Raw genomic sequence first — 27,999 nt, forward strand, 5'->3', positions numbered from 1 at the left:
CTTGAACAAATAAACAGAGACAGACAGACAGTTTGATAGTGCTGCAGAGTCACTGCTACACACCCAAGATCAAGCCTAGCCTCTAGTCATATGTCTGTGAGGAGTTGTGTTCTCCCTGTGTCTGTGCAGGTTTACTCCCAAAATCCAAAAACGCATGTTGATACGTGAAATTGTCCACAGGTGTGTGAGTGATGTCCAGCATGAGAATGTGATTACCATGAAGAGAGAGTACCTTTCTTTCCTACACTGATGAGCTAGTGGGGACTTTAGGAGGATGACATCAGCTTGATCCGCGAGCAGTCTCGCTTCTGTGACTGAGTATGTGTGTACTGGGGTGGGGTGGGGTGGGGTGGGGTGGGGGTGTCTGTGTGGGTGGTATAAAAGCGTGGACCCCTCCTAAAGCGCTCCGCTGTACGCCTGGTCACCAGCAGATCTCCACGCGCCGTGGGCGGGGGAAGCAAGATCGTGTGTGTAAGAAAGCGCGTGCATGTGTGTGTGATAGAAACAGAGAGACAGTGGATGTGAATGTGACGGTGTGTGAGGATGGCAACGCTTGTGGCAACGGCCGACACCGCGGAGACTTTCTGCGGGGAGAGCGGCACAACCGCCGGCAACATGACCTCACCCTCCGCGGCCTCAGCGCATCACTTCGACGACGGCAGGTTCTATCTGCTGGTGGTGGTCGGGGAACTGGTGACGACCGACCAGTTGAAGTGTGCCATTGCGGACATCGAAAAGGGTAAAGGCTGCTCTCTTTTTATATCTCCGCTAATGGCCAGTAGTGACGTGAAACTAAAGTTCTCTTCGCTTTGCAGTCCACCTTAAACGGTGCCGTAGTTATATGCATTTATGAATTCTAGAGTTGTCTTTCTGGAATTTTCTCTTCCACCTTAAACGATGCAGTTAGATTCTGGTACGGGGAATGCACACATTTTCTTAGTTTCGTCTTATTCAAATTGGACAGTTCCACCTTAAATGGTGGTAGACAGGTAGGCTGTATTTGAAACCAAGTTCATCATTGTCAGTTGTCACCTTACTATGTCCAGTCTGCTGCAGTCTAACCTTGAGATCAGACAATAACCACAGCCAATTTATAGGTTAATCCTAATTTTGTTGCAGTAATTGGGTCCCCATGTGTCCGGAGAAAATGCCCCATCACTTTTCTGAGACTTGGCCATTGTGTGTGTGTGTGTGTGTGTGTTTTAATGGAATCCCATCCGCAGCCCCTCCCTGATTTCCTCCAGGGCTCGACTGATGGACCTGTTTTTATCAAAGCGTTGGCCATCACGCCACCCCCAGCCACCACCACCCCTCCCATTTCTTTCCTGTGCATCTCAACAAAAGTGGTCCAGGTGTGACGCAGTGTACGCAGCAGCCACCCCCCCCCCCTCCCAACCGGGCGCACACAGTTAGCGTGATTCAGCACGCTTATGTTATGCTAGGGTCTGAGGAGCATTTATATGGAGACTCGGGCTGAGGCTGATATATCATCTTACTTGATTTATAATCACGCCAGGGCTTTAACAAACAAATGAGTGCCCTTAATAGACGTTAAGGAGGTGTGCACCTAAAACTTGAATGTGGATGGCTTGACATTGAGCACATAGTTTTGAGACACTGTTTTGGTTTAATCGTTTCAGTAGTGCACTACGTGGGGAGCTAGGGGGCCATTTGAGACACAAACTCAGACTATGACTGACACAGACAGCCACAGAGCAACACCTCAAGTCCGCAGCGTTGCTTGTATGTCTCCTGTTTTTGAGTTGAGCCATTATATGAATTCTCATCCGCTCGAGACGTGTTTACGGACGTAAACAACTATTTAACATTGTGAAATGAAAGCTGAGAAAGTCTTGCTGGATTTGAAAACATGGCAAGGCCTTATTAAAGTTTCAGCCCACCCCTTAAAGAAGATAAAGCTTAAGCTTGAAAAGTAATCGGCTAAAAAACGGCCATTTCTCTCATCTTCTCCCTCCTCAGCACCGGCTTGTAGGCGTGGCGCGGTCCGCACTGCGGTCCCTACGGAAACTTAGAAGGGACTTTCTTCTGGCCGGGAAAAAAGGGCGTTTCGCGTTTTTATTTCTTATTTGAAGTGCATTTTCAGGTAGCAAGTGAAATAGAGTGTAAAAGAAGAATACTGGTTATTTAACAAATAATGACAAGTCTGTTGTGTAGAGAAGTTAATTATTAAAAAAAGGAAAATGGAAATAAATCAAAACAAAACCAAAATGGTCAATAGACCCAGATTCACAAATATATAGTCAGTGACAAATGACAAAGAAGCTGTTTTACTGTTAATAAATTACTCTGTGGAGTGGGCTAATGATAAAGTAAAGCATTACCAATATTTAGCATCTCTGGACAGCCTCAAATAGTGTAATACTAGCAACCTACAAAGAGGACAAATGTGTGTGCATTCAATTTTGTTTATTTTGTAGGCCTACTTTAAAGCACAGCCATGTACAAGGCCTTTAAGAGAAGCTTGAATGCATGAATGACTGTGCAGTATTGCTTGGGGAAGCAAGGAAGTGCATATTTTGGCAGATACTTCTCATAGCAAATGTGCAGCTGACAGCAATAATTTCCAAACTGACAATGAGATATAAATACACAGGTGTTGTGTAATGGAATAAAATCGTGTTTGTGTCAATGTAGTCAGTTGATTTTGGCAGTTGGAAACAAGAAACAAAATTTAGCTATTAATATTATTTGACATTCTGACAATTTTGTATTAGCTTAGCTCTTAGCTGCACTTTGTTTGTTGACACTTGTTTCTAAGTTTAGACACAGGAAGTAACTATTATTTAAGTGTTTAAGTATCTGTCCTCTGTCCAACTGTCCTCTGAATATCTGTCCTTTTGCTGTATGCTAATGGTTCAGGATTATCCTCTCTATTAGCTGCCATTTCTGTTGAACTAATGATTGATATTATTCAGGTTAGATCCTCCTGATTTGCAAATATTTTTTACTTTTCACCGGTCCAGTTCACAATCCAAATGGTGGTATAGGATGATGGTGATGAGGATGATGTAGTAGGCTAAATCACATCAAAAACAAGGTCATTCATTAAAGATTATATATTTTGAATTATTTTTATGTATGTCAAAGATGAGACAAACATTTTGCCTTGATGATGAATGTGGGGTTAAAATAGCAATTTGTACTATAATTAGTTATAATAACTAATCCAAATAAATAATAAATAAATAGTGGTGCTATATTTTTGCCTAATATTGTTGCTTTCACTTGGTTTAAAATAATCTAAGCTGTGAATATAGGTACCAAGTATCAGAAATGTAAAATCAAATATGACTCAGCAGAAAAATGCTAGATAGTATGAGTCATGTAGATATTTCCAGATATTGATTGTTCTTGAGTAAAGTACAGGGTTGTTTTAAAGCCAGTGATTAAAAGATTAATTGTACCAGCACAGCCTGAATGATTTTTCAGATCATATTATGAATCAAGCAATGAATAAATTAGCGCATTGTGTCATATATCCAATACTCATTTAATTATTACTGATTACACTAAATTTCAGGGAGTTTTGAGAGCAAATGCCATGTTTTTCTGATTTACTGCAGGGATCCGTTCATGGGACACAAATCTCATTGACTGCAACTTGGACCAGGAGCTGAAGCTTTTTGTTTCTCGACACTCAGCCAGGTTTTCTGCAGATGTGCGAGGTAAGCTGAATATGAGTGCCTGACATTGTATCCTTCGTATACCTTTGCAGGGCAGTTTATGAGGAATGGTTATCAAATATTTAAAGCTAGATTACCTAGCTGGATCAATGTATGCAATATAATGCACTTAAGCAAGACGTCAACTTTGCACACAAGTTGAAAAGATGAAGCTGAACTTTGATAGCTAGAATTAATTGAAAGCTTTGGAGCAGCTGCACATAAGCTCAGTTCAATGAACGCTACCATACCCGATGTCATGCTTTGGCTGGAGGGAGAATAAGCCCATCGGCACTGCTGTGGAGATGTAAATTTATTTGCTGTGGAGTGATAGTGCTAAGTTCAGTGTCTATGGGTGTGTGTGGCTGAATGATATTAAAAAAAGGTATGATGGATGACAGGTTATCACAAATTCCTCCAGCTGGAAAGGTTATTATACTGACATCTAATGGTCTGGATATAAATCTGTTTTAATAATGAATGCCCCCATGAGGGACCCACTCTATGGAGCCTATATTTGTTCTTTTAAAAGGTGCAATGCAGTTTGATGCTTTATCTCATATCAGTTGTATTCTACAATTAGATAAACTGTGAAAAAAGAAATTTAGAGCCGTTATTTGATGATTTATGCTGGTAAAATGAGTGAATGCTCCTTTAAATTAGCATATTCAACAGTGCAGGCAGTGGAGTGCGTCTGCCTGGAGCTGTGTCTGGCTCTGCTCTGTGATCACGTCCCTGTTTCCTCTGTTGTCCTCCTCTAACCCCGCCCCAGTCCCATCTCCTGTTGTCTCCCTCTCTCTCAGAGAAACCTCTGGATAATTAGCTCTGAAATTCCCCACTGGGTTTTGTCTGCAGTCATGAGCCTGAGGTTGCTTGGTTACACCCAGAAAATTAACCCTTAGGCCTCACTAAAGAAGGCGGATGATATTTTAGATTCAAAGCTGATTTTCACTGATTACAGTGAAATAATGACACTTCTGTAAAAAGAGACAGCAATTCCTTAGGAGCTCTTTTGCAGCTTGTATCATTTTCGCTTCAGTAGATAGTTCACAGTCCATCAAACATGTGACCATAACTGACCTCCTTGGCATTTTTTAAAGCTGCAAATGAATTGTTTTGTCTCCTGCCACTGTGACTGGTGGGTTTGTAAAATTTACCTTGACAGCTCAAACAACTATTTCATCTCCCTTCACCTCCCTTTCTTCATCTCTCTCTCATTTTCTTTTCTTACATTAGCTCTCTTTCTCCCCTTAACTTTCTTCTTTCCCTAGATGATCTCTAGTTTATTTTCTATTTTTCTTTCACCATCTGTCTTGTTATATTTATTTGTCCCTATTAAATCCTTTGCACCTGTGTATTTGTCATTTCCTTTGTCTCTTTTGTTATCTGTCTTATCAAGTGCAATATCTTTATTTTCATCTCACCTGTATTTTTATTTCTCTTATGTTTTTTGATGTCTCTCTGTTATCTCTCATATAATCTGTCTTCTTATCCACCTTCTGTCTGTTTAGCTCTCCCTTTTACGTTGTAGTTTCATTTTCTCTTTGCTTTGTCGTTTTTTCAACCTCACTTTAGCTTGTTCAAAATTTGCTCACACTTTCTCTTCTCTTTCACATTCTCTTATTATCACTCTCGTTATCACTCTCATTCTCTCTCTCTCTCTCTCAATCTAAATCTGGTCAGAGAGGACTCAACACTCCCTGATGATCAATCAGTGAAACTGAATCTCAGTAACACACACATACATCGCACAAATTCAGAGCAGTGTGTTGTGTGGTCATCATTTTTATGACCTTGACTGTGGGGGTTAGTTTAGGAAGCAGTCTAGACTCCATTGACTGTCCACTACCCAGACTTTTTCATTTACTGATTACTCTGAAGCCAATTTAATGCATTAGAACTTATTACATAATTAAGCACTGAATGTCCCTTAAAGCCAAGTCCAAAATGTTGAAGACACCAATTTTAATGATTGGATTCACCCCTCTTTAATACACCCCTCCTGTGAATACAGTTTGTAAGAAAATATGAAAATATGAAAAATGGCTATTGTTGGCTACGTTTATGAAGCCCTCATTAAGACAAACCTTATCATGTGGTTGATATGTAGATTTGGTAATTTTACTATTATGACATGGACATTCAGGCCCAATTTTAAGTTACAAGCACTTATTTTCTAACTGCTGCTATCACAAAGTAAAGCGTCCGGATTTGTTATCTGTTATCTAATAGATGCCCATGTTGGCTAGCACTGTGCTTGTTATTAAAGGAGATGGAGGGCCATCCTCCCTTCCCAGAGAGGGCAAGGTCAGTCGGTTGGCTGACCTTGGTTGGCTGAGGTATTGCTGGAGATCGAATCATTGATCTTCAGAAGACAGGGACAATGCTTAGACAGCTGCACCACTTGGGAGCACCCTTAATTATGCAGCTTTGAACAAGGCCTCTAACTCAAAATATCATAATGTCATTGTTTTCATGGCAGAGGTAGTGTACATTATGCCAGTGTTAAGGATGGTTAGAAAGAAGGTTATATGCTGATGTTAAGTGCACCGTGATGTTCCAGATTCTCAGTTCAGCATGTTTTGCTGTAATGAAGGTGAGCAGCTGGTGATTATCAGTTATGCTGTGACTTTGAAGAGTGATATAAGAACATGAGGCCATTAAAATCCTAGGAGGACTGGTGGTGTTGCTCTCTTCGTTTCAATTATGAATCAAAAGGCTTCAAAGCAGTGTTGGTGCATTACTGGTGGGACTTTCACAACTATCCAGAGCATCTGTATATAAAGAAATCTTGAAAATATTTTGGAAATCATGTGTAATAGCCCCAATATCTCCATCTCTGTAAATGCATTTTAGTTTAATACTTTTTTTGATTATCTTTTTTAAATCATCCAGTCTAAGATTTTTAACATAATATTTTACCCGTATTTGATTGTTATTATTGTTATTGTAATTAGGTTTTAAAGTTATATTTTTGGTAAAGTCGTATTTATGTGTTACCTGGTTAAACACTTTTAGTTATTGCTGCTGACCATGCAGTGAGGAAAGGAAACATGATGTGTGTGTGTGTGTGTGTGTGTGTGTGTGAGAGAGAGAGAGACAGAGAGAGAGAAATGTCTGGGTGATAGCTGGGTGGAGGTTGAAGGAGGAGGCTGATTGCTCCTCACACACACACACACACACACACACACACACACACACACACAACAAAACACGCAATGACATCAATTTAGCTGTCTGTTCAACGATCTCCTGCCTTTTACTGGCATTTATCTCAAGGCTTGCTGATGAAAATCCTCACATTTTCAGTGGCTTTTATGAATAATATTTCAGCAAAATGTGCTCTTATTTTATAAAGGCAACATTTGGGGGCTGTTTTGCATTTTTATTTTATTTTTTTGCCAAACAGGCCACAAAATTGTGCACCTGCAAGAAATTATTACATTTTTAAATCTATGCAAATAAATAGTAAGTGTACGTGTGAATTACCATAAATATGCCACATTTATTCCATGCAGGAGAATCTTGGGAGAAGCTTCACACACAAACAGGTGTTTTGAACAGGAAAGATTAAAATGCTAATTGAATAACACGTTCACCTTATGCATGTTTCCTGCCCATTGTGTTTTATGAATAAGGCGAGAGCAGACCACACCCTGTCTGGTTCAGTTTGTGCACCAGATTATTTACCAGTTTATATTTTTACAGAGCCTGGAACTATGGATGCATTTTTATTTATAAAATGTTTGAATGAATATGAATACCTACTAATTAGCATGATGTATATGACATCACACTAATTTTTAGTCCCTATCTTTCATTCATCTTTAAAGCTGGGCCTGAGTTATTACTTCAAATATTGGAAAGTATGAAACAATGATGATGACAAAACTGGGACGTGTAAAGCACTCAAACTGCAAAATGGAGTGAAAAACTTCCATTCACGAGAGAGAGAGAGAGAGAGTGAAGAAAAGAAGATTTAGGAGGTCACTGAAAAAAACAGACAAAAGATAAAGCAAGCAGTGGAAGCGAGGGAGCGACAGAAATAAACACAAATGAAGGAGCTGTGGGAGAACAAAGAGGGAGAGAGAGAAGCAGGGAGTGGGGAAAGACTCAGAATGTGTGTGTGTGTGTGTGTGTGTATGTGTGTGGGCTGGGGGGGGGAGACAAACGAAGGAGGTGGGGAACAGGAAAATGAAGATGTCCTGAAGATTCAAGTCTTCAGAGCCTCATATATTGGTCTCCAGTGATGGATCATATGGCATGTTAATTAGCCTTAAAGGAATACTCTAGTGTTTTCCAATATTATCTCTATCTCATAATCTACTGCATCTGAAGCATGGTTGAATAGCACAGGCAATAAATTCACTGTTTTCAGAAAAGAAAAGAAAAGAAAAACACATGGGGCCTTGTACGTTGCATGTGACAAAATGGGTGTGCACAAATTCTTCTTCCAGTATTTAATGAATCATTTCATCAGTATCTTTAAAATCTGTTCTGCCTCTGTACACTCTAACTCATATCTGGTAGAAATGTGTGTGATAATTTCTCGTATTATTTCAGACAATATCAACAAATCCATTAAATCATAGAAAATACCACTGGTGATGCTAATATCTATGCATTCAGAAATCATTGTACCAAAGCAGACATACTCTTTTGTTTTACATTATAGGGACAATTATCTTCTATAAATTAACAAAGTAATATAAGAAAAGAAATGATAATTCTCTCTTCGGGAAAATACCTTATACTATCAATTTCACCAGTTAATTACTAGCTAATTACTCCTCTTTAAAAAAATCCTTTAACATTGTATATTACAAGCTCATTATCAGTAATGAAGTATTCCATCTGGAGTGATATTTTTTGTAAAAATATGTGCTTAGTTTTTGCTCTATCTTGTCTAATTATTTTATTCCCCCATATTTTGTTAATTTTTTACACCATAATCGTATTTAAGCTCTGGATTACTTGACCTTACTAGTCAGGCATAAAGACAGCTATTGGCTCACATTCTGTCTGAAATTGACATATTTGCATGAATTAAGATGTGCTTAATGTAAAATATGAGTAAAAGAAGGCAGACTGGGTGTGTCCTACGTTTAAAAAAAAAAAAGGTAAATGAGGACAGGCGCTAGTTTCCATACTCCAAAGCCGAGTCTTGAATTTCACTCAAATCAAATCATTTAGGAGGCAATGGGTTCACCATCTGCCTAATGGTTGTTAGTGAAACTGGTTTTGATTTGGTTCTTTTGCTACATACAGGGAAAACACTACAAGATAATGGATAATGCACTGTATGTTACATTTGCAGCAGACAGAGACCAAAAAATCCTGTAGTATTCCTTTAAAAAGCATCAGGAGATTTTTCTTGTATCAACCCCACAGAGCTAAACAGACAGAGTGACAGTACAGAATCAATAAAAAAAGCACCAGCTTCTGTAATGGAATCAATAGCACTTAAGCAGAACTGCACGTCACCATGCACCACGGGTATTTATAGTAAAATTAATGGTCTGGAATGATGCGAGTGATATGTGATAGAGCAATAATTGTGATATTACATAATTGAACATAATCTAAACTGAGGGCTAGGTCATGTGTCATATACCACTCATTTTAGATGTTTACATGATTCTGTCTCAATATGTGACATCAGAAATATTATTCGAATTTTGTATTGGGCCATAAATAAATAAATAAACAGTCTTACAAAATTCTCAGCCATCACAACTACAATCAAAAAATATATGTGTAAATACTTGGGCTGTCACGGTCCCTCAGGGTCGATTTATTTAGCATTTTTTGAAAGAGGAAAATGACCCAATTATTCACAATAATAACTGCTATGTTTCTCATTTACTAATATAATCAGTGGGAGCAAGAGTAAACTGGATCAGCATATGCAGCTGGAGCTTTCTGTGTGTTATTGTGTTTTCTATCATTGTATAAAAGTAGCAGGATGTTACCTTTATGTTTGGATGCACTATTACAGTTTCCAAGTGAGTGTGTACACAAATCTCAGCCTCTCGACCTGCATTTATATATACAGTGGAACCTCTACTAACGAACGCCTTTACTAACGAACTCTCCAAGATACGAACCTGGCATTTTAATATTTTTTGCCTCCACCAACGAACCATGACTCTAGAAACGAACCCGAGCCTCCGCCGAGCCGGCGGCTGGAAATGGCCACTGACCCTAAGCGGAGAGTCTCCCAGCGCGCCCAGACTTGAGTGAGCTTTTAAGATTAGCAAATTGTAGCTTTAGCAATTTAGCATAAGTGTAAATAGCAGACATCGAAATTCGTGCTAAGTTAAGCCGTATCTACGCTTCGTCTCCCCACATTCACCCACCTACTCTCCGTTATTCCACCCAGCCCCCACCTCCCGTCATACAGCCAGCGCCTGTGTTACTCCTCCAGCCAGTCGTCGTCTTCAAGGTAGCGATATGGAACCACTTAAAACTTTTTTATTTCTTTGTTATTTTTAGTAATGCTACATGTATTTTTTTTACTAATTTGAGAGTGTTGTAAACATATATCAGTGCAAAAAGGGTGACTTTCAGGGTTTACACATTAATTGCTTTTCCATTATTTTAAATGGGGAAAATTGACTCGAGAAACAAATTTTTCCACTTACGAACCGGGTCACGGAACGGATCAAGTTCGTAGGTAGAGGTTTCACTGTATATAACAAACACCCAACCCTATATACCAGTGGTATATAACCATAACACCAAAACCTAAATCTAAGCCTCAGCAAAACCCTGTCTAACTTTCTTGCTTTAGTGTTTACAGCAGTGTATCACTGATTAACATAAGAGAGTTTGTATGCATTTTGTGAAACAGTGCCTCTAGTGGACAAGAGCTTACTGTTTTATTTAGTTATATCTCATAAATAATCATGAGGTAGAAATATTATGAATGTGTGCTTCTGCTTTTAGTTTTTTACTATTCATATCTGCTTACTCGAAATGGTGTGTCACCCAAGAATAGCTTAGATCTTGGATCTTGTTAGATCTTGTTAGATCTTGATCTTTACGTACCAAATAAATGTGACAACAAAGAAAACATGAGAAGAGTAAATTCAATGGAAACAATCTTTTACTGTGGGCTGTTTTGGGGCGGTTTCTCTCATTCAACATGAATATGTTCTTCATATTGAAAGACAGGACACATGAGAATTCTATCATGGTTCATTTCCTCATACAAACATATCGCAGTCTGGACAAGTTGAGGTCAGGATAATCTGGGCATGGTCAGCTTTATAAAGTGACTTTATAGGATTTACTTTGGCCAGTCATGTGGATAATGGTTAGCGACAGCTATCCCACTCAGTCTGCGGTATAGTGCTGGGGATAAGGCCCTGCTATTGAGCCAGAGTAATTGTGGGGAACAGATCTTTTCTTCCTTTCTCTGGGGAATCCTTTTTTTCCTATTTGAAATGAAGACTCCTTTTTCTGTGAGGCCACTGGGTAATGATGCTGTTTCCCAGCTGAATGATAGAGGGTCACTTTGAGGTTGGGATCTTATTAGGGTGTAGTTCCAGTCAAGGCTGTCTTTTAAATAAAAATAAAAATAAAATAAATAAAAAAAAGTGCTGCTCTTTACACTATATGAAATTTCAAAATAAAAGTTACAATTGCTTAAAAATGGAATAAAAGCTCTTTATATTGATGTACATTCATATTTAAAAAATCATTTTGCCTTACCCTGCTAATTTAATATTTTAGAGACAGCATGAATATAACAACATAACTCTACTCTTCTTCTTTAGTTATGTGACTTCTTAATGCTGTTGTTGCCTTTCTTTACACTTTGGTCTGAATATTAGCATATTTGACTAAAATAATATTCCCAGGATTTGTGCAATGTGTACTAAATAAATTTTGCCCTTTGATCACGTACATATTTGTGAAGGCTACTCATCCTAAACCATTACCCTAAACCTAACCTTAAACGTTAGTGTAAGGTACAAATGTTTCAAAGCCACAGGGGTCTCTCCTGTGTAATGTTTCAATAACATTAAACACAAGTTAACAATTAATTAAATTATTTAGTGTACTGTTACTATTTAAAACCATATACTATCCATATAAACTGTGTAAAACCACGTAACTGCATTAATCCAATGTAAAAAGTTAACCAAAAATAGGACTAGACTAGACATCTATCCCTCCTTCTTTGTCTCTTGTAGAGGGTTGCCCTCAAAAGGGCTATGCCTTTAGCAGCTTCTGATCAGGACATGAAAACTCACTTGTGTTGTTGTGCAACAGCACTTGGGATACGAAAAAAAATGCATTAAATTAACAACAAAGAGGACTTAGACACAAGAACAAAGGAGGCTCGCAGAAGCCTGATCAGTCAGGTGTTGCTCTACATGAGAAGGGACTATTACCATTTCAAAGAGGAGATTCAGCGACCATTTTGCACATGGTATAATGCAACTATGTCAATATTCCACATCCACAATGGGGTAAAGCTCTTCTGAAGTGACAGCCTCTACATATTTGGAAAGACCTTTTTCTACGTGGAGCACTGTTGTGAGGATCTGAGGTGGATGTTGCTGTCAGAGTTTTAGTAAATAAAGGTGCTGATATTGGATGACATCCCAAAGGTATACAGTGATGCTCTTGTGCAAGGTTTTATACTCCTCTTGCCAAGGCTTGGTAGTGAGTTGGGTGACCTTTTACAGCTCATGTACAGCTGCTCCAGAACTTCATTTTATTTCATGCTTTTGTATGGAGACTATAACTGATCTTGATCACATTCCAGAGGTTTTCAATGGGGTTCAGGTCTGGAGATTGGGCTGGCCATGATAGGGTCTTGATCTGGTGGTCCCTCATCCACACATTGATTGACCTGGCTGTGTGACATGGAGCATTGTAATGTTGAAAAAGCCAGTCATCAGAGTTGGGGAACACTGTCAGAGCAGAAAGAAACAAGTTTTCCAGCACAATTTTTAAGTGGCTTGATTTATGTGTCTGTCACAAAGACAAATCTGCCTGATTCCAGCCTTACTGACACTCTTGCTTGTAGGCCTCTCCAGGTCTCCATATATATATATATATATATATATATAGCATGTAACAGAAAAGGAAGGAGTGTATGAAGAGTGGGGGGAGGTGAAACAAAATAAATCCGTTTGATTAATGATGCCTCAGCAGGTGTAAAATGACACTGTAATTACATTCACTGCATGATCAGACCACCTGAATACACACACACACACACACACACACACACACATACACCTGGCTTTGAACAGGGCATTGTTCAGCAGCCCACACTTATGTCAGTTGTATGATATTTTTCATTAGATGTTCATTAGATGCTTTTTCTCATGTTGTCATGTTCTGAAAGCAGAGCAGTATTTTATGAGGATGAACATATCATGCACTGTATAGTTGTCTCAGCAGTCAGTATTAGCAGTTTATTTAAGAAGAACACAAATGTATACTGTAAGACATAAGTGTGTGATGTGACCTCAAGCTACTAGTGAGCAATGAGGGCTAAATATGCCCTGCTGTGCACAAAGACTGTGTTATTTCCTTGAAATCAAATAATCTTTCAAATGTATTCAAAAATACATTAAATTGAATGCTGTAAGACGATTCATATATATATATATATATATATATATATATATATATATATATATATATATATATATATATATATATATATATATATATTTTGTGTGTGTGAGCAGTATAAAATTCATACCAGTATTTACCAGTACCAGTATTTTATTTATATCTGCCATTTTACCACATTTCAACAGCTGGAAAGCTGAGCCAGTTCTCTGCTAATGAACATGTGGGCTTTTACCTCGCTTGTATTGTTGCTAGGTTACAGAAAACCATCAGGTCTTGAAAACAAACTTATTGATTAAACAATGCACCTGCAGTGGTTGAGATTTTGAGAGAAGGAACAGACCTTGAGTTCTGGGAACACCTCAAGCTCCAAGGCTAATTTCTGTGCCAGCAACAGAGGAGACAGTTGCTTGCAGTGGATCAAAATTCATGCTCTGAGTGGCTTGAGAAATATAGAGTTGTATGGTTTTGTCCACATAGAGGTGAAGAGGGAAATGTCACTCAAATCCTTTTTATACTGCAGATGAAACTTGGCTTGTTCTAAGAGCAGGAAAATTGGAGTCAACGTAGCTTTGGCCAAACTATATGTCTGACATAACTATATTCTGACCATTAAACAAAAGAGTAAAAGGGGGCAAACAAAATAGGTAGAGCAACAGATGGACTACCGCTGTAGAACTAAAGAATGCTCCTGTGTCGTCATTGTAGGGCTGGACAATATTTTTATTAATTTTGGTCAATACAATATAATCCCGATATCGGTATGAACAGTATAAAATCCACTACAAACTTCCAAGTACATACATGAAACTTGACATCACTATCAAACAAAAATTTATTGGCTTTGTCAATATTAATATTTTTAAACTAAATTTTTTATTGAGCGCTGAACTAATGGAAGTGCCCTATAATGAATGTCAGTCAGTGATAAATAATATGTGGTAAATGTGGTAAATAATATATATTGAAAAGGTGTTTAAAATTCACAACATTGTTATTAAAACATTTTATATTGCAATATATTATATTATAATAATATATTATATATATAACTGTATTTTAACCATGACCATGCAATGTGTGGGACCCATGCTATGGAGAACTAACTGGTTAGTTCAGACAATGCAAAGCAATTTGATTCAACCTCTCATGTAAACTGCAATTTATAGAAATATTTTTTAATTATTTAATAATTACTATCCAAAATATGGTTTGCTTCTTTAAAACTGAATTATTTCTGTTTAAATAGAATGGGAAATTGGTGTTGAATGTTGATACTGGTGTTTAGTACACAATTAAGCAGAGTTCCTTTTAGAGAGAAAAAAAAAGATATATATATGAAAATAGATTGTATATTAATATGTGTTTTCAGATATGGGAGTAGGGGGTTAGGCAGCTCTCTAGTGGCCAGTCTCAAACTTTGTGCAGCTCTGCTCCAGACTAATCTCTGCCTCTTGGAGCTCTTCCAGATAATGAGAATTTTTATGCATAATTTACAAGCTCAATTAGTACAAACAGTTCAGAATCTAGGCTATAAGGGCATCTTGTCACCCAGTGAAAAAAGAGCTTGCATATTCATTAGACGAATTCCATTTAATTTAATGTTTCATTTTAATTCCAACAAAATTAGTTCCTGGAACGGAACATGCTGTCTGTCTTCTACTTTAAAATATGACATTTTAAGATGCTGAACTTAGTCCTATTTATAATGGCACTCTAATATTGAAATCAGGCTAGATGCTCCATATGGACAAATGTATTTGGACATCTACACATTACACCTACAGGAGTTTTATATCATCTCATTCAAAATATATGGGCATTAATATGTAGTTGGTCCACCCCTTTCATGATTTTGGGAAGACTTTCAATGATTTTAGAGTGTGCCTATGGGAATTTTGCCACGTCAATCTCTATTCTAGTTCATCCCAAAAGTGTCCGATGTATTGAAGGTCAGGGATCAGTGCAGACCAGTCAAGTTCTTCCACACCAAACCCACCCATGCCTTTATCTTGTTTTGTGCCTTCCTCAAACTGTTCCCACAAATTTGGAAGCATACAACCGTCCAAAAAAGTTTGTGTTCACTCCAGCTCATGGCAACCCCTGCTCTGTAACTTTACATGGTCTGCCACTTTGTGGCTGAGTTGCTGTGGTTTCTAAATGATTCCACATTTCAATATCACACAGTTTATTGTGGTAAATTTTGGGAGGACATGATGTTTCAGAGTTCAGTATTAGAGACTGATTAATGTCTTTATCTTTTCTTTATTTGGTACAGGACAGAAGATTTTGCATCATAAAAGCAGTGTACTAGAGACTGTGGTCTTGATCAACCCTTCAGACGAGGCTGTTAGCACAGAGGTAATCTTCTGTTTCTCTCAGTCTTCCTCTTCTCTGATATGCTATACCACCAAATCTTGTAAAAAACAGCTCATCCTACATTTCTTTTAAAATGAATATTTTCATTATTAAAAATATAAAATATTAATAGTTTTGCTGCAGTAACAGCTTCTATTTTCTGGGAAGGCCTTGTAGTAGATACAGTATTGGAACATTTCCAGAATATGTGATGGTAATCAACCACAAGAACATAATAAGATCATGTACTCAAATTAATCTCAAAGATACTGGACTGAACTTCATCACTTTAGAGGACTCAGTTTAAAATATTCCAGTCTAGTGCTATGGGCTCCATACCCAGCTAGACCATGCTTGACATTGTGGGAAATTGGGAAAAGGTTTTTCTACTGTTCAGTTTATTATGAAATTCTTAAAGAATTTAAAGGGCAGCTGCTATTTTGAATTTTTTTACAAAATGCAGACAAAAATGGAGCCCTGCTTTGTCCATAATGGTAGCTCCAAGGAAGGAGTGGTTAACAGTGAAAGTCTAGCCTTACTTGTGGAGCACTCTATGTTCCAACATTTACATTTTAAAAAAGGGTTGGGTCAACTGATGTGAGGCAATCCATCAACTGTTGTCTTCCTAGGTCAGTCTTTCTGATTTAACTCTAATGTTAATTTATTCTAATTTTTACATAAAGATTTATGTAAAAGCACGTGCTTACTGTCCCAAAATTAGCCCTTATGCCTGATATATTAACACAATGTGTGAACCTGCCTTTTGAACTTTTGAACATACACACGTCCAGCACCCTCCTTTCCAGGCCATCTGCAGTCCAGCTAGCCCAGCTTTGCATTAATAATATGGTGGGTTTGACTCTGGCTAGAAGCCCAGAAAAGTCAATGACAATGAATTGGAAAGCAGACCAGAGAGAAAGGAGGGTAGGGTGAGGGGCACATAGCTAATTAATAAATGCATTTAGTACAGGTGAAATTGATTATATGTTTCCTTAGTGGATATGCAGCAAGTCTACATGCCAGTGTAAATTGGACTCTGACACATGCATTGAGGAATTACAACAATACATTTTCTGTATACAAGAGTATTTTGCAAGAAATGTTGACTTTGAGGTGACATTGTTGTATAATTTGGATATGGATAAATATGGATATGGATAATGGCAAATATGGATAAACCACCCACCACCTCCCCGCACATTAGTATTGCACTGGAGCAGTAGAATGATGGATTGATTGGACTTTGTCCAATATCTTTGTGATTCTAATCATCCAACATAAATGCCTGACCTCAGTAAAGTATATGTTGATGAATGCCATCAAATCCTTGGCAATCAGCAATGTTCTAAAACCTACCCAAGAGAACAAAAGCTGTTAATCTCCAAATTAACCCTGTCATATAGGTCTCAATTAATTCAAACATGCTCAGATTATTATGTAAAATGTTCAAATGAGGCTTCTATTTGTTTCTAGGTTCGCTTGATGATTTCTGACACAGCCCGCCACAAGCTACTTGTCCTGGCAGGACAATGCTTTGAAAACACTGGTGAACTCATTCTCCAGTCTGGTTCCTTCTCTTTTTTCAACTTCATAGACATTTTCACAGACCAAGAGGTGAGCATATGTGGTCACATTATTCTGTTAAATATATATTCAGTGGAATCTGATGTTTAAAAGCATTTACAAATTTGTGAGATTCTAATGCTCACTTGCCAACCTATCAGAAATGATTTCCAAACAATATTTCAGGCCTTTAAGAAATCTAGCTAACTTTATCTAACTTTATCTTGCAGATTGGGGAACTTCTAAGCACCATACATCCAGCCAACAAAGCCAGCCTAACCCTTTTCTGTCCTGAGCACGGTGACTGGAAAAACTCCAACCTTGATAAACACAGCCTACAAGACTTCATTAAAATAAAGCTAAACTCTACAACCATCCTCCCAGAAATGGAAGGCCTCTCTGAGTTCACAGAATACCTCTCGGAATCGGTGGAAATCCCCTCTCCCTTTGACATGCTAGAACCTCCCACCTCCGGTGGATTCCTAAAGTTATCTAAACCATGCTGCTACATTTTCCCAGGTGGCCGAGGTGATTCAGCACTTTTTGCTGTTAACGGATTCAACATGCTCATCAATGGTGGATCTAACAGGAAATCCTGTTTTTGGAAATTGGTACGTCATCTAGACCGAGTGGATTCCATCCTCTTGACACACATCGGTGATGACAACCTACCAGGGATAAACAGCATGCTGCAGAGAAAGATTGCAGAACTGGAGGAGGAGCAATCACAGGGATCCACAGCCAACAGTGACTGGATGAAGAACATGATCTCACCTGATCTTGGTGTTGTGTTCCTTAACCTGCCTGAGACTCTTGAGAACCCAGAACCAAACAACAAGGTACGCAGAAACATTGAAGAAGCTGCCCTCACTCAGCAATATCTCACTAAGCTGTCTTTGAAACCAGAACCTTTACAAAGGAATGTAGGGAATACGATTGAGCCTATCATACTGTTCCAGAAAATGGGTGTTGGTAAGCTTGAAATGTATGTTCTCAACCCTTCAAAGAACAGCAAGGAGCTGCAGTACTTTATGAAGCAGTGGACTGGTAACGAGAAGGACAAGGCTCCAGTTCTACTGCCTAATGGAAATGAGTCTGAGCTCCCAATCTCTTACTTGTCCTCAATTTCTTCGCTGATTGTATGGCATCCATCTAATCCATCAGAGAAAATAGTACGTGTTCTTTTCCCAGGTAATGCCACACAGTACAGCATACTCGAAGGCTTGGAGAAACTGAAACACTTGGATTTCCTGAAGCATCCTGTAGTCACAGAGAAAGACCTGTCTTCAAACATTGCACCAGCACTCAAGCAAGCAAAGCTGAAGCATAAAACAGATAGCAAAGAGAGTCTGAAATCCCTACCAAAATCATCTCCAAGCAAAGCCATCAGAAAGGAGTCTAAAGAAGAAACCCCCGAAAAGGCAAAAACTGATGCTGAAGGAACTCAGGAAGCATCGCTGAAAGTTGAGAAGAAAGAAAAGCCACTTGTGAAACGACAAGTAAAAACTACAGAAAAAGAGTCAAAAGCTAAAGCTGAACAAACACCAAAAACTGACACACCAGAGAAAAAGAAAACTGATTTAAAGCCAAGAATTACAGCCAAAGAAAAGTTGATCAAGAAAGAGTCAAAGAAATTAGCAGACAAGAATGCAGATGATCAAAAAGAGGGGAAAAAGGATGAGAAATCAGCAACCAAAAAGGAGGAAAAGGTCAAAAAAGAGGATCCCAAGAAAGAGGTGAAAAAACGGGACATTAGGAAAGACTCACCTCTGAAGGCAAAAGAGGAGAAGAAAGAAATTAAGAAGGATGAAAAAGAGATTAAAAAAGATGCAAAGAAACCTGTTAGTTTGAAGAAGAATGTTCCTGGAACTGGAGAAGTGAAAAAGCCTGCACTGAAACCAAAAGTAGCAATGCAAGGGAAGACCCCCAGCAGCCCTGCAAAATCTAAAGAAAAGGGCAAGCCCATTAAAAAGGAGGCTGTAAAAGTGGTGCCAGCTGCTGCAGCTGCTGCATCTGCAGCTGCTGCAGCTGCTGCATCTGCAGCTCTACCTACTAAGGCAGGCACCAAAGCCTTGGAGGATGAACGATCCCTTATGTCCTCTCCAGAAGACCTTACTAAAGACTTTGAGGCTCTGAAAGCTGAGGAGATAACTGAAGATGAGGAAACTTTACCTCAGACAAAAATCGAAGATTCTGAACAAGAAGTAATGATCCAGCAGGAAGAAATCACCATTTGCAAAGACTCTCCAGAAGCAGCAGAATCAGTGGATGAGGGAATAACAACTACAGAAGCTGAGGAAGAATGTGGAGGTACCCCAGAGTCAGAACCAAAACGAAAAAGTAGTGGTACAAACGGGACTGAGAAATTTGAAGATGAAGGTACAGGACTTGAAGAGTCATCTGAGGCAGGAGATTACGAAGAAAAGGGAGAAACAGAAGAAGTGGATGAGCAAGATCAAGGAATAGATGTTATGTTGAAAGCAAAAGTTGTAGATGTGAAAGAACAGACTGTGGAGGATGAGTGCAACAAGGTAGCAGAAGACAAACACCTTGACCAAGAACAGGAGAAGCAGAGTTCAGGTGTGGAGGATGAGTGCAACAAGGCAGCAGAGGGCAAACAACTTGACCAAGAACCGGAGAAGCAGAGTTCAGGTGTGCCCACTCCTCTAAAGCTCTCTGCTCCTGTCTCACCAACGGCTTCCATTCATGATGAAACACTACCAGTTGGTTCAGAAGGTGAGGTGGCCTCAGATGATGAGAATCGAGATGAACCTCCAGAGGAATACACTACATCTGGGCACACACAGTCTACGATGGAAATCTCAAGTGTACCAACTCCCATGGATGAAATGTCAACTCCAAGGGACATAATGAGTGACGAGACTACAAATGACGATACCGAGTCTCCCTCTCAAGACTTTGCTAGGTATGGAATCGCAGGGGACTATGACCGAAAGAAACTCTCACCCCTTCAAGATGTTCCTGAGTTAGATCATTCAAAGAGTGATGCAACAGAAGGTCACGACTATCATGCATCAGCCTCTACAATTTCACCCCCATCTTCATTAGAGGAAGACAAGTCTTGCAAGGATTTCTACATTAAACAGAGTGCTGAATACTCTTTCGACTCAGAGAGGTTTGCTACTGCATCTGCAACCTTGCCCCTTGTGAGGTCACCCTCAGCAGACCATAATATAGGCATGGAACACATTCATACAGGCGTTTCTTCGCCAATTGAGTTGGGTACTACACTAACACTGTCTTCAAAAGGAGTCATGGACTCCTCAAACAGTCCAGATGATAAAACACTAGAGGGCACTTCTTCTCCTCAGTCCTTGGGGCATACACCTTATTATCAGTCACCAGTGGAAGAGAAGGATGGAGGTATACTACCTGAAGAGGACATGAACAACCAAGGTCCCATAATCGTTGAAGTAACAAGTGACAAAGAGTATTCTCCTAGAGAGGCAAGTCCCATTGATGAAGCTGTTCCAATATCACCAGCAGATAAGATTTCGTCCCCAGAATGTAGTCCAGATTCCTGTGGCAGTACCTCCTCTGTGCTTGAAGGGAAGCCAGATTTTGTTTATCAATCCGAAACTGTGGAAAAGCCAGAAAGTTGTGACAATTCCTCTTTTTCATCCTCACTACCACAAACCAAGATGGAGTCTTCTGAGACAGTTCCTTCAACAACATTCAAGGAGGAGAGTAAAATGTCTATATCTGAGGGAACCACATCAGATAAGTCAGGCACTCCAGTTGATGAAGTTGTCGCTGAGGATACATTCTCTCACATTGCCTCTGCCTCAACAGCATCGCTTGCAACAAGCTCTTTACCAGAGCCCACAACCGATGACGTCTCCCCATCACTGCATGCTGAGGTGGGCTCTCCTCACTCCACAGAAGTAGATGACTCTCTCTCTGTTTCTGTTGTACAAACTCCAACCACACTACAAGAAACTGAAGTTTCACCATCCAAGGAGGAAAGTCCTCGACCTATGTCAATCTCTCCAGATGTTTCTCCCAAAACCGCCAAGTCACGGACACCTCAGCAAGAGACAAAGTCTCCTGAACCTTCTACTATGTCATATGGGCAGGAATCCCCAGACAATTCCTTTGCACTGGACTTCAGTAAGCAATCACCAGAACATCCAACTGTTGGAGGGTCCCAGCGGGCATTCACTGAAAATGGCCCAACAGAAGTTGACTACAGTCCCTCGGATGGAGTTGATTTCAAGTCGGGAGAATCACGCAGACCTGGAGGAGATGGTGAGAAGCCCATGATTTTCAAAGAACCTGACAGCACGCAAGTTGCCTCTGCTTCTCCATCTGATGCTTCTCAGTCCACCCCCTCTGTTACAACACCTTCTCAGATTGGTGGTGCCAGGGAAATGTCTCCAAATGCTGATCTTTGTTCTGAAACTGTCACGCCAAAAATATCACCCCGCAATCAGTCACCAGTGTCTCCTGACTCATCTCTTGTACTGGGTGGTCCCAGCACCTCAGAATACAAAAGTAAAACTAGTCCCACCTTGTTTTCTAGTGACAGCAGTAGTTTAAAAACAGAGGACACCAGACTCTATGAGGACAGTACCCTTCCAAACGCTGCATCCCCTTCATCTCCTACAGTGTTGTCTTATCTCTCACAGACAGCTGCACTTAATCTAGGAGAAGGAACCATTCCAATTGCTTCTGAAACTAAATCACCTATCAGCCCCAAAACACCATCTCCTTCCCCTCAGTCCCCTAAGCTAACAGAGCCCCAGTTTTATAGCAGTTCCTCTTATGTGGATGAAGCTTCTCTAAAGTGTGCTGGTGGCTCAAAAGATCCAGGCAGCTCCAAAGCAAGTGTCTCTCCACAGTCTCGGTCAAATGTTGACTTATGTTTGGTGACCTCCTGTGAATACAGACATCCAAAGACAGAGCTTTCACCTTCGTTCATAAACCCCAACCCTCTTGAGTACTTCATGAATGAGGAGAACCCTCCACAAGAGGAAAAGCCGCTGACTAAGTCTGGTGGTGGACCACCCCCAACTGGTGGGAAGCAGCAAAGTAAGCAGTGTGACGAGACCCCTCCAACTTCTGTCAGTGAATCAGCACCCTCTCAAACAGATTCAGATGTTCCTCCTGGAACCGAAGAGTGTCCTTCTATAACGGCAGATGCAAACATAGACTCAGAAGATGACTCAGAAACTCTACCAACAGACAGGACCCTCACATACCGTCATGCAGATCCTCCTCCAGTTACATCAAGGGACTCCGCTCCTGCGCCACCCTATCCTGATGTCTGTATGGTGGACCCAGAAGTCCTTAAAGCTGAGGAGGATAACCAACTAAAGGAGTCTAAAAAGGATGAGGCAGAGAAGCCAAAAAAGAAGAAATCTGTTAGCAAAACTAAACCTTCTTCACCTGCCAAGAAGAATGTTCTGTCTAAAACAAATGGAGTCAAGGAGTCAAAAACTGCCTCTCCAAAGAAGACTACAGAAGACAAAGATGCCAAAAATGCAACAAACACCTCTGCATCAAGAGGTGTGAAAAACACAGGTAAGCACTGTTTTACATTTTAACATATTTAATTTAAATTATACTGTTGGATATTTAAAAATGCTTGCTTTATTACATTTTCCTTTACTTGTTTCTCAGGAAGCAGTAAAGCCAACAGTGGACAGTCAGTACCAAACTGCCCTCCAATGTACATGGACCTAGTTTATATCCCTAATCACTGCAGTGCCAAGAATGTGGATGCAGAGTTCTTCAAGAGAGTCCGAGCTTCATACTATGTTGTCAGTGGCAATGATCCGACGGCACAGGAACCCAGTAAGGCTGTCCTAGACGCTCTGTTAGAGGGGAAGGCACAGTGGGAAAATAACATACAGGTAGTCCTTATAACGTTTACTATCAATGTTCCAAGTGTAACAAATTTTCTTTATCTTTTTTGATACTCATTCGATTTGCATTTGTTTGCTGAAATTACAGGTGACCCTTATTCCAACCCATGATTCGGACGTAATGAGGGAGTGGTATCAGGAGACCCATGAGAAGCAGCAAGACATGAATATCATGGTTTTGGCTAGCAGCAGCACTGTGGTTATGCAAGATGAATCGTTTCCTGCATGTAAAATTGAGCTGTGAACTACATGAGGAATAATTAGTTATGAATCAGTGGATCAAAAAGTATAAAATGCTGAGAACATGGAACAAAAGCTTCCAGTAGGAACATGCCTTTACTTAAGAAAATGCTATGTGCAGATAATAACATACCAATGCTTCCCATAGACAAATGTCAGATCTGTTGTTCAAACAGTCTTTAAAAATTCTTTAAAAAGTCTTTAGTACTCACCATATGTATGAGTTCTAACTCATTTGTGTATAGCAATATATTAACAGCTTATGAAATATACACATGCAAGTCCATAGCCAAGATGGATTAATTTTCCAACTTTTATCAAATCGACCACAAAAATACAGCTTATGACACAAAATATTAACAAAACAGAAACCAACATCAGAAATAATCTATACACCAAAGTATGAAGGATTATTTTTTAAAAATGCCTTAGAATGTAAACTGAATGTACAACACATGTGATGCACTTAGTCTGTGAAGTTATAAGGTGTGTAAATTATTGGATCACAAACACAATTTTGGGGACACAGTGCAGAATATGTTCAATGTAAAAAAAGTGCAAAACACAAAAAGACTGAATGAGAGGCTTAAGCTTGAATCAGTGAGATGTAACCAGCTTAAAGAGCCCCTGAGCTACCCTTACTATCTTTAGTGTTCCATTTAAGTCACAGACACATATTTTAAAGTCATCTCGCACTATTCATTGTATGGATTGACATCTGCTTTGGCAGAGCAAGTTGGACCACCATTTGAAGTAAGCATTATTTATTGCAAATCATAACTTTTATTTGCTCACCCAGCATTATGTCATATTTGCACTATTTATTATTTGCACTTTTGTGTACTTGAACCTGTCCTTTTTACAAACAGTATGTTTTCTTTCCAGGAAAATATTGTTAGTTGAATGAGTTCATTTTGACAATGTGAGATTAGCTTGACATTCCTCTGTAGTCGGATTAAGACTAGGATTAATCAGATGTGTGTCAAAGCTGTTTTTATATTTGCTTTGTTCAAGCGATAGAACGGGATGTCTTTTTAACCTGAGGTGCTGGATGTGTTACATTCTGTATGCAGTTTGTTTCTATTGATTCATGTTTTTACGCACTATTGTTGACAGAGCCTTCTTGACTGAGGCACACTTCTGAGAGTTGACAACTCCTGAACTTCTGTTTCTGACCCGTAGTGACACCATTTTCTAGCATATGCTTTGCTTACATTCCAATAAGATGAGTAATTTAATATTTGCATGGGTGCTGTAAAATATGGAACACTGCTTTTTTAATAAGAAGGAAATGTACTTTCAACTGCCAGCAACGCACTAGTTTTAATTCTTATGTAAATTAATAGTTTAGGGCTATTAGTGTATACATGTCCATTCATTTCGATTTGTTTATGGGCACTCTCTGATTACTCTGAATCTCCTGCAAAATAGAGTGATACAGCATATATAGAAAGTGGTCACAAAATGGCACTTATCAACCAGCCACATTAAACTTAATAATATATTTAATTTGTATTGTACAATATGAGACAGTTTGAACACTAAAAAAGTGCATCAAATCTTGTCATTCACTCTTGTACGGAATCACCAAAAAAAAGCACCCATGGCCAAAACCCTTTTTAGTGTTGCTAAGCATCATGTACTTTAGACGCTCATATTGACTTCATATTATAAACAACCTCAACACTTTGGCGGTAGCATGTTACATATCTCTCAACACAACTTTTCTGAATGTTGTTTCTTACATTTGGCAATAGTTGTGTTGAGGTAAAATATGTAAAATCACTACTCTCAAAAAACAGAAAGGAAAAAAAACATATATCTCTAAAACAGTAAATTGTCAGCAGAAGGCAAAGCATGCTTGCAATTTTCTTGACTCTTAGTGTAAATTAATGCAAAGAGGTTTTATTCTAAGACATTTTAGAGCACTTTTGTTTGTCCGATTGTCATGTAATGTTAAAACAGCGTAAAAGACAGCACTAGGATTCAAATGATGGGTAAACAGATATATCCAAAAAAATATTTTGGACAGTTATGATATTATACATGACATACACATACAACCTCGTATTATAACTGACATGAGATGGTGGCTAAATTATGAGAGCAATTCAAGACACTACAAAACCTTCAATAACTCAACAATACAAAAGGAAGAAAAAAACATCAACACCTTCATGAAATTCAGCTGTGAACTGGACTAAGGGTTTAGTCTAAGCCTTTTTTCTTGGTCTTGTCAGTCACAATGCACTAATTATACTTCGTTGCCTTGCAACTCTGATTGACAACAATAACAACAACCATAACAACAACATCAGAATTTACATGGTAACAGGACCTTTATCCACTTGCATGAATAAAGCAGCATTGTTTTTCAGGTTCAATTCTACTACATGAAACAATTATGTCACTCTTTACTGCTTAACTGGATCTAAACACATACACCAACTCTCCTCTATGCACTCACCTCCCTTACACTCTCATTCTCTCTCATTCTCTTCCTCTCTTACAAACACACACACACACAGATCTGTACACAATAACACACCAACAATCTTAATCTTAACACTTGCCTTCCTCTTAACTCTTGCCTCAACCTTACCCACCCACCCCACAAATATAAAACCCCCAATCCAAAAAACCCTGCGTTAATATAAGTATGTCTGCAGCTCTGTTTGAAATATCTATACCTTGTGAACTTGCATCTTCCCTCTTTACTTTATCCCCACCCACAAAACCCCCATATCTAATGTAGAGAATTAGTCTCCAGTGAAAGTATTAACTTGTGCTTTTTCTGATGTTTGTGTGCGATATCTCCTACTGCTCTCTCCTGGGCGTTCGATGTAAAGGGAATCACTATTTAAAAAAATGGAAAAGCAAAACTTGAAAACTATCCACAATAAAGAATTTTGTGGAAAATCTTCACTTGTCTGTCTTTTTTCCTGTTCTAGTCTTTGTGGTATCCAAATCCAAAAGCTTAAGATCACATTTACATTTTGTGCAGAGATTCCTAAGAGGGTTTTTGTCAATACAAAACATCTAGTGTGTTTCACTGTCAAATGGAGAATAAGAACTTATAAGCATTCCAAAACAGCCTTTAGAAAAGGAAACTTCACTGGGATACTACTGGTTCTATCCTTGGTGAGTTGTCAGCTTTCAGTCAAAAAAGGAGTAGGAAAACGTTATCTGTTAGCTAGCATAGCCGATCTGGGCTGCTAGTATTCTCCTCCAAGCATGTTGTCCAGTGGCATTGTGATAGAAGCAATCTGAAAAGAATTTGGTGGCAGGCTTGACAAAAAAAATTATATACATATTATTTGACACTTTCTTATTTTTTACAATCTGATTTAGCAATGAATGATTGCAAAATGTGACATATCTGCAGTTCTGTTATGGCCTACATTTGGCCTTGAATGATACCAATTAGGTAAGTCTAGCTGCCTCAGCTCAGCCACGGGTCCAGAATATATGAGACAGATGTCAGGAGTTTTGTGGCCCATTTGGAACACATCTGGCCCACACAACACAAGTTGTAACTCAAGTCAAGCCCAGTTCATGAAAGTTGGCCCACTTCTGGCCAAAACAACACTTGACAGTGGCATAACTAGGCCGTAAGTGCCAAAATTGCCTCAGATTTGGCCCAAATGTGTTGCTATCTGCTTTAGAGGTGTTGGTTTGATTTATTTTTACAACAATAATTAGTCAAAATTAGGGTCGTGTTAGAAATGGTGTTCAGAGTTTAGGCTGTTTATAGACTCATGGAAAAGTAGAGAAAGCCCCCAGAACTGCTCATGTGTAGAAAATAGCAGTAATTCTTGCCATGTGCTGCATTTAATTATATTTTTGTTTTATCTTCTAGTGAGTTATTAACACACAATAAAATCCTTTGCAAATAAAATAACAATTTTTTTATTACAAATATATATTTTTATAAATAAATCCCCTCTTCTTTGCATATTGACGAGTTTATATAAGATACAGGTGGGAGAGCAACTTCTCAAAAACCTGCGAGGGGGTCTACATAATTTCATTAAGATTAATGAAATAATCTTACTTATCTTATAATAATTACTCAAAAAGAGTAATCCAGGACTAGGACTAATCCCTGCCTAGGAAACTAAGCTTAAATATTCAGTAAACGTTTTGTTTCTGACTTCTACTGACATCCGACTAAAGCCCTTTGCTTTGGGACTAATCCAACTGCCCACAGTGCAGAGCGCCTCATGCCAGTGAGGGCATTAACTAATTATGAGTCCTGACTGCAGGCATTTTCCAAACCCAGAGTGAACTGCAGCAATAGACCCAAGTGGAAAACTCTGGCGGCAAAGGGCTTGGGAAATAACTTTGGCAGTAGTCCAAAGGAGGCGTCTGGATCACAGTGTCTGATTACTTTTATGTATGTACTCGTAGCAGTGGGCTAATCAATGGAGGTCCCAGCTGGTCACAGAGTCTAAACTGTCCTTAGATGAATTCTGTCCAGTAATCATTCAGGGCAGTACAGAGTGGGCTCGTTCAGATCAAGGGTATTATTAGGTAGATTGTCCCCTACTTGCCTCATACAACAGGCTTCTGCTTTGGAAAGTATTTGCAGCAGATGTAGGAAACTTGCTGTGAGGAATTGATAGCATTCAGCCGCTGAAATATTAATGAGGTCAGATAGTCATTTT

General features: G+C 39.1%; 1 protein-coding gene across 1 annotated transcript; it reads left to right on the plus strand.

The window, feature by feature from the left end:
• The first annotated feature begins 422 nt into the window (after positions 1 to 422).
• Positions 423 to 26,226, plus strand: map1b (microtubule-associated protein 1B). The gene is made up of 7 exons (XM_066659838.1): positions 423 to 739; positions 3,585 to 3,686; positions 15,562 to 15,644; positions 17,115 to 17,255; positions 17,435 to 22,748; positions 22,848 to 23,080; positions 23,181 to 26,226. Exons 1-7 carry the CDS (start codon positions 544 to 546, stop codon positions 23,334 to 23,336), a joined length of 6,225 nt encoding a protein of 2,074 aa, XP_066515935.1. The 5' UTR covers positions 423 to 543; the 3' UTR covers positions 23,337 to 26,226.
• Positions 26,227 to 27,999: the final 1,773 nt, after the last annotated feature.

The sequence above is a fragment of the Hoplias malabaricus genome, chromosome 2, assembly GCF_029633855.1.
Source record: "Hoplias malabaricus isolate fHopMal1 chromosome 2, fHopMal1.hap1, whole genome shotgun sequence".
Lineage (NCBI taxonomy): Eukaryota > Metazoa > Chordata > Actinopteri > Characiformes > Erythrinidae > Hoplias > Hoplias malabaricus.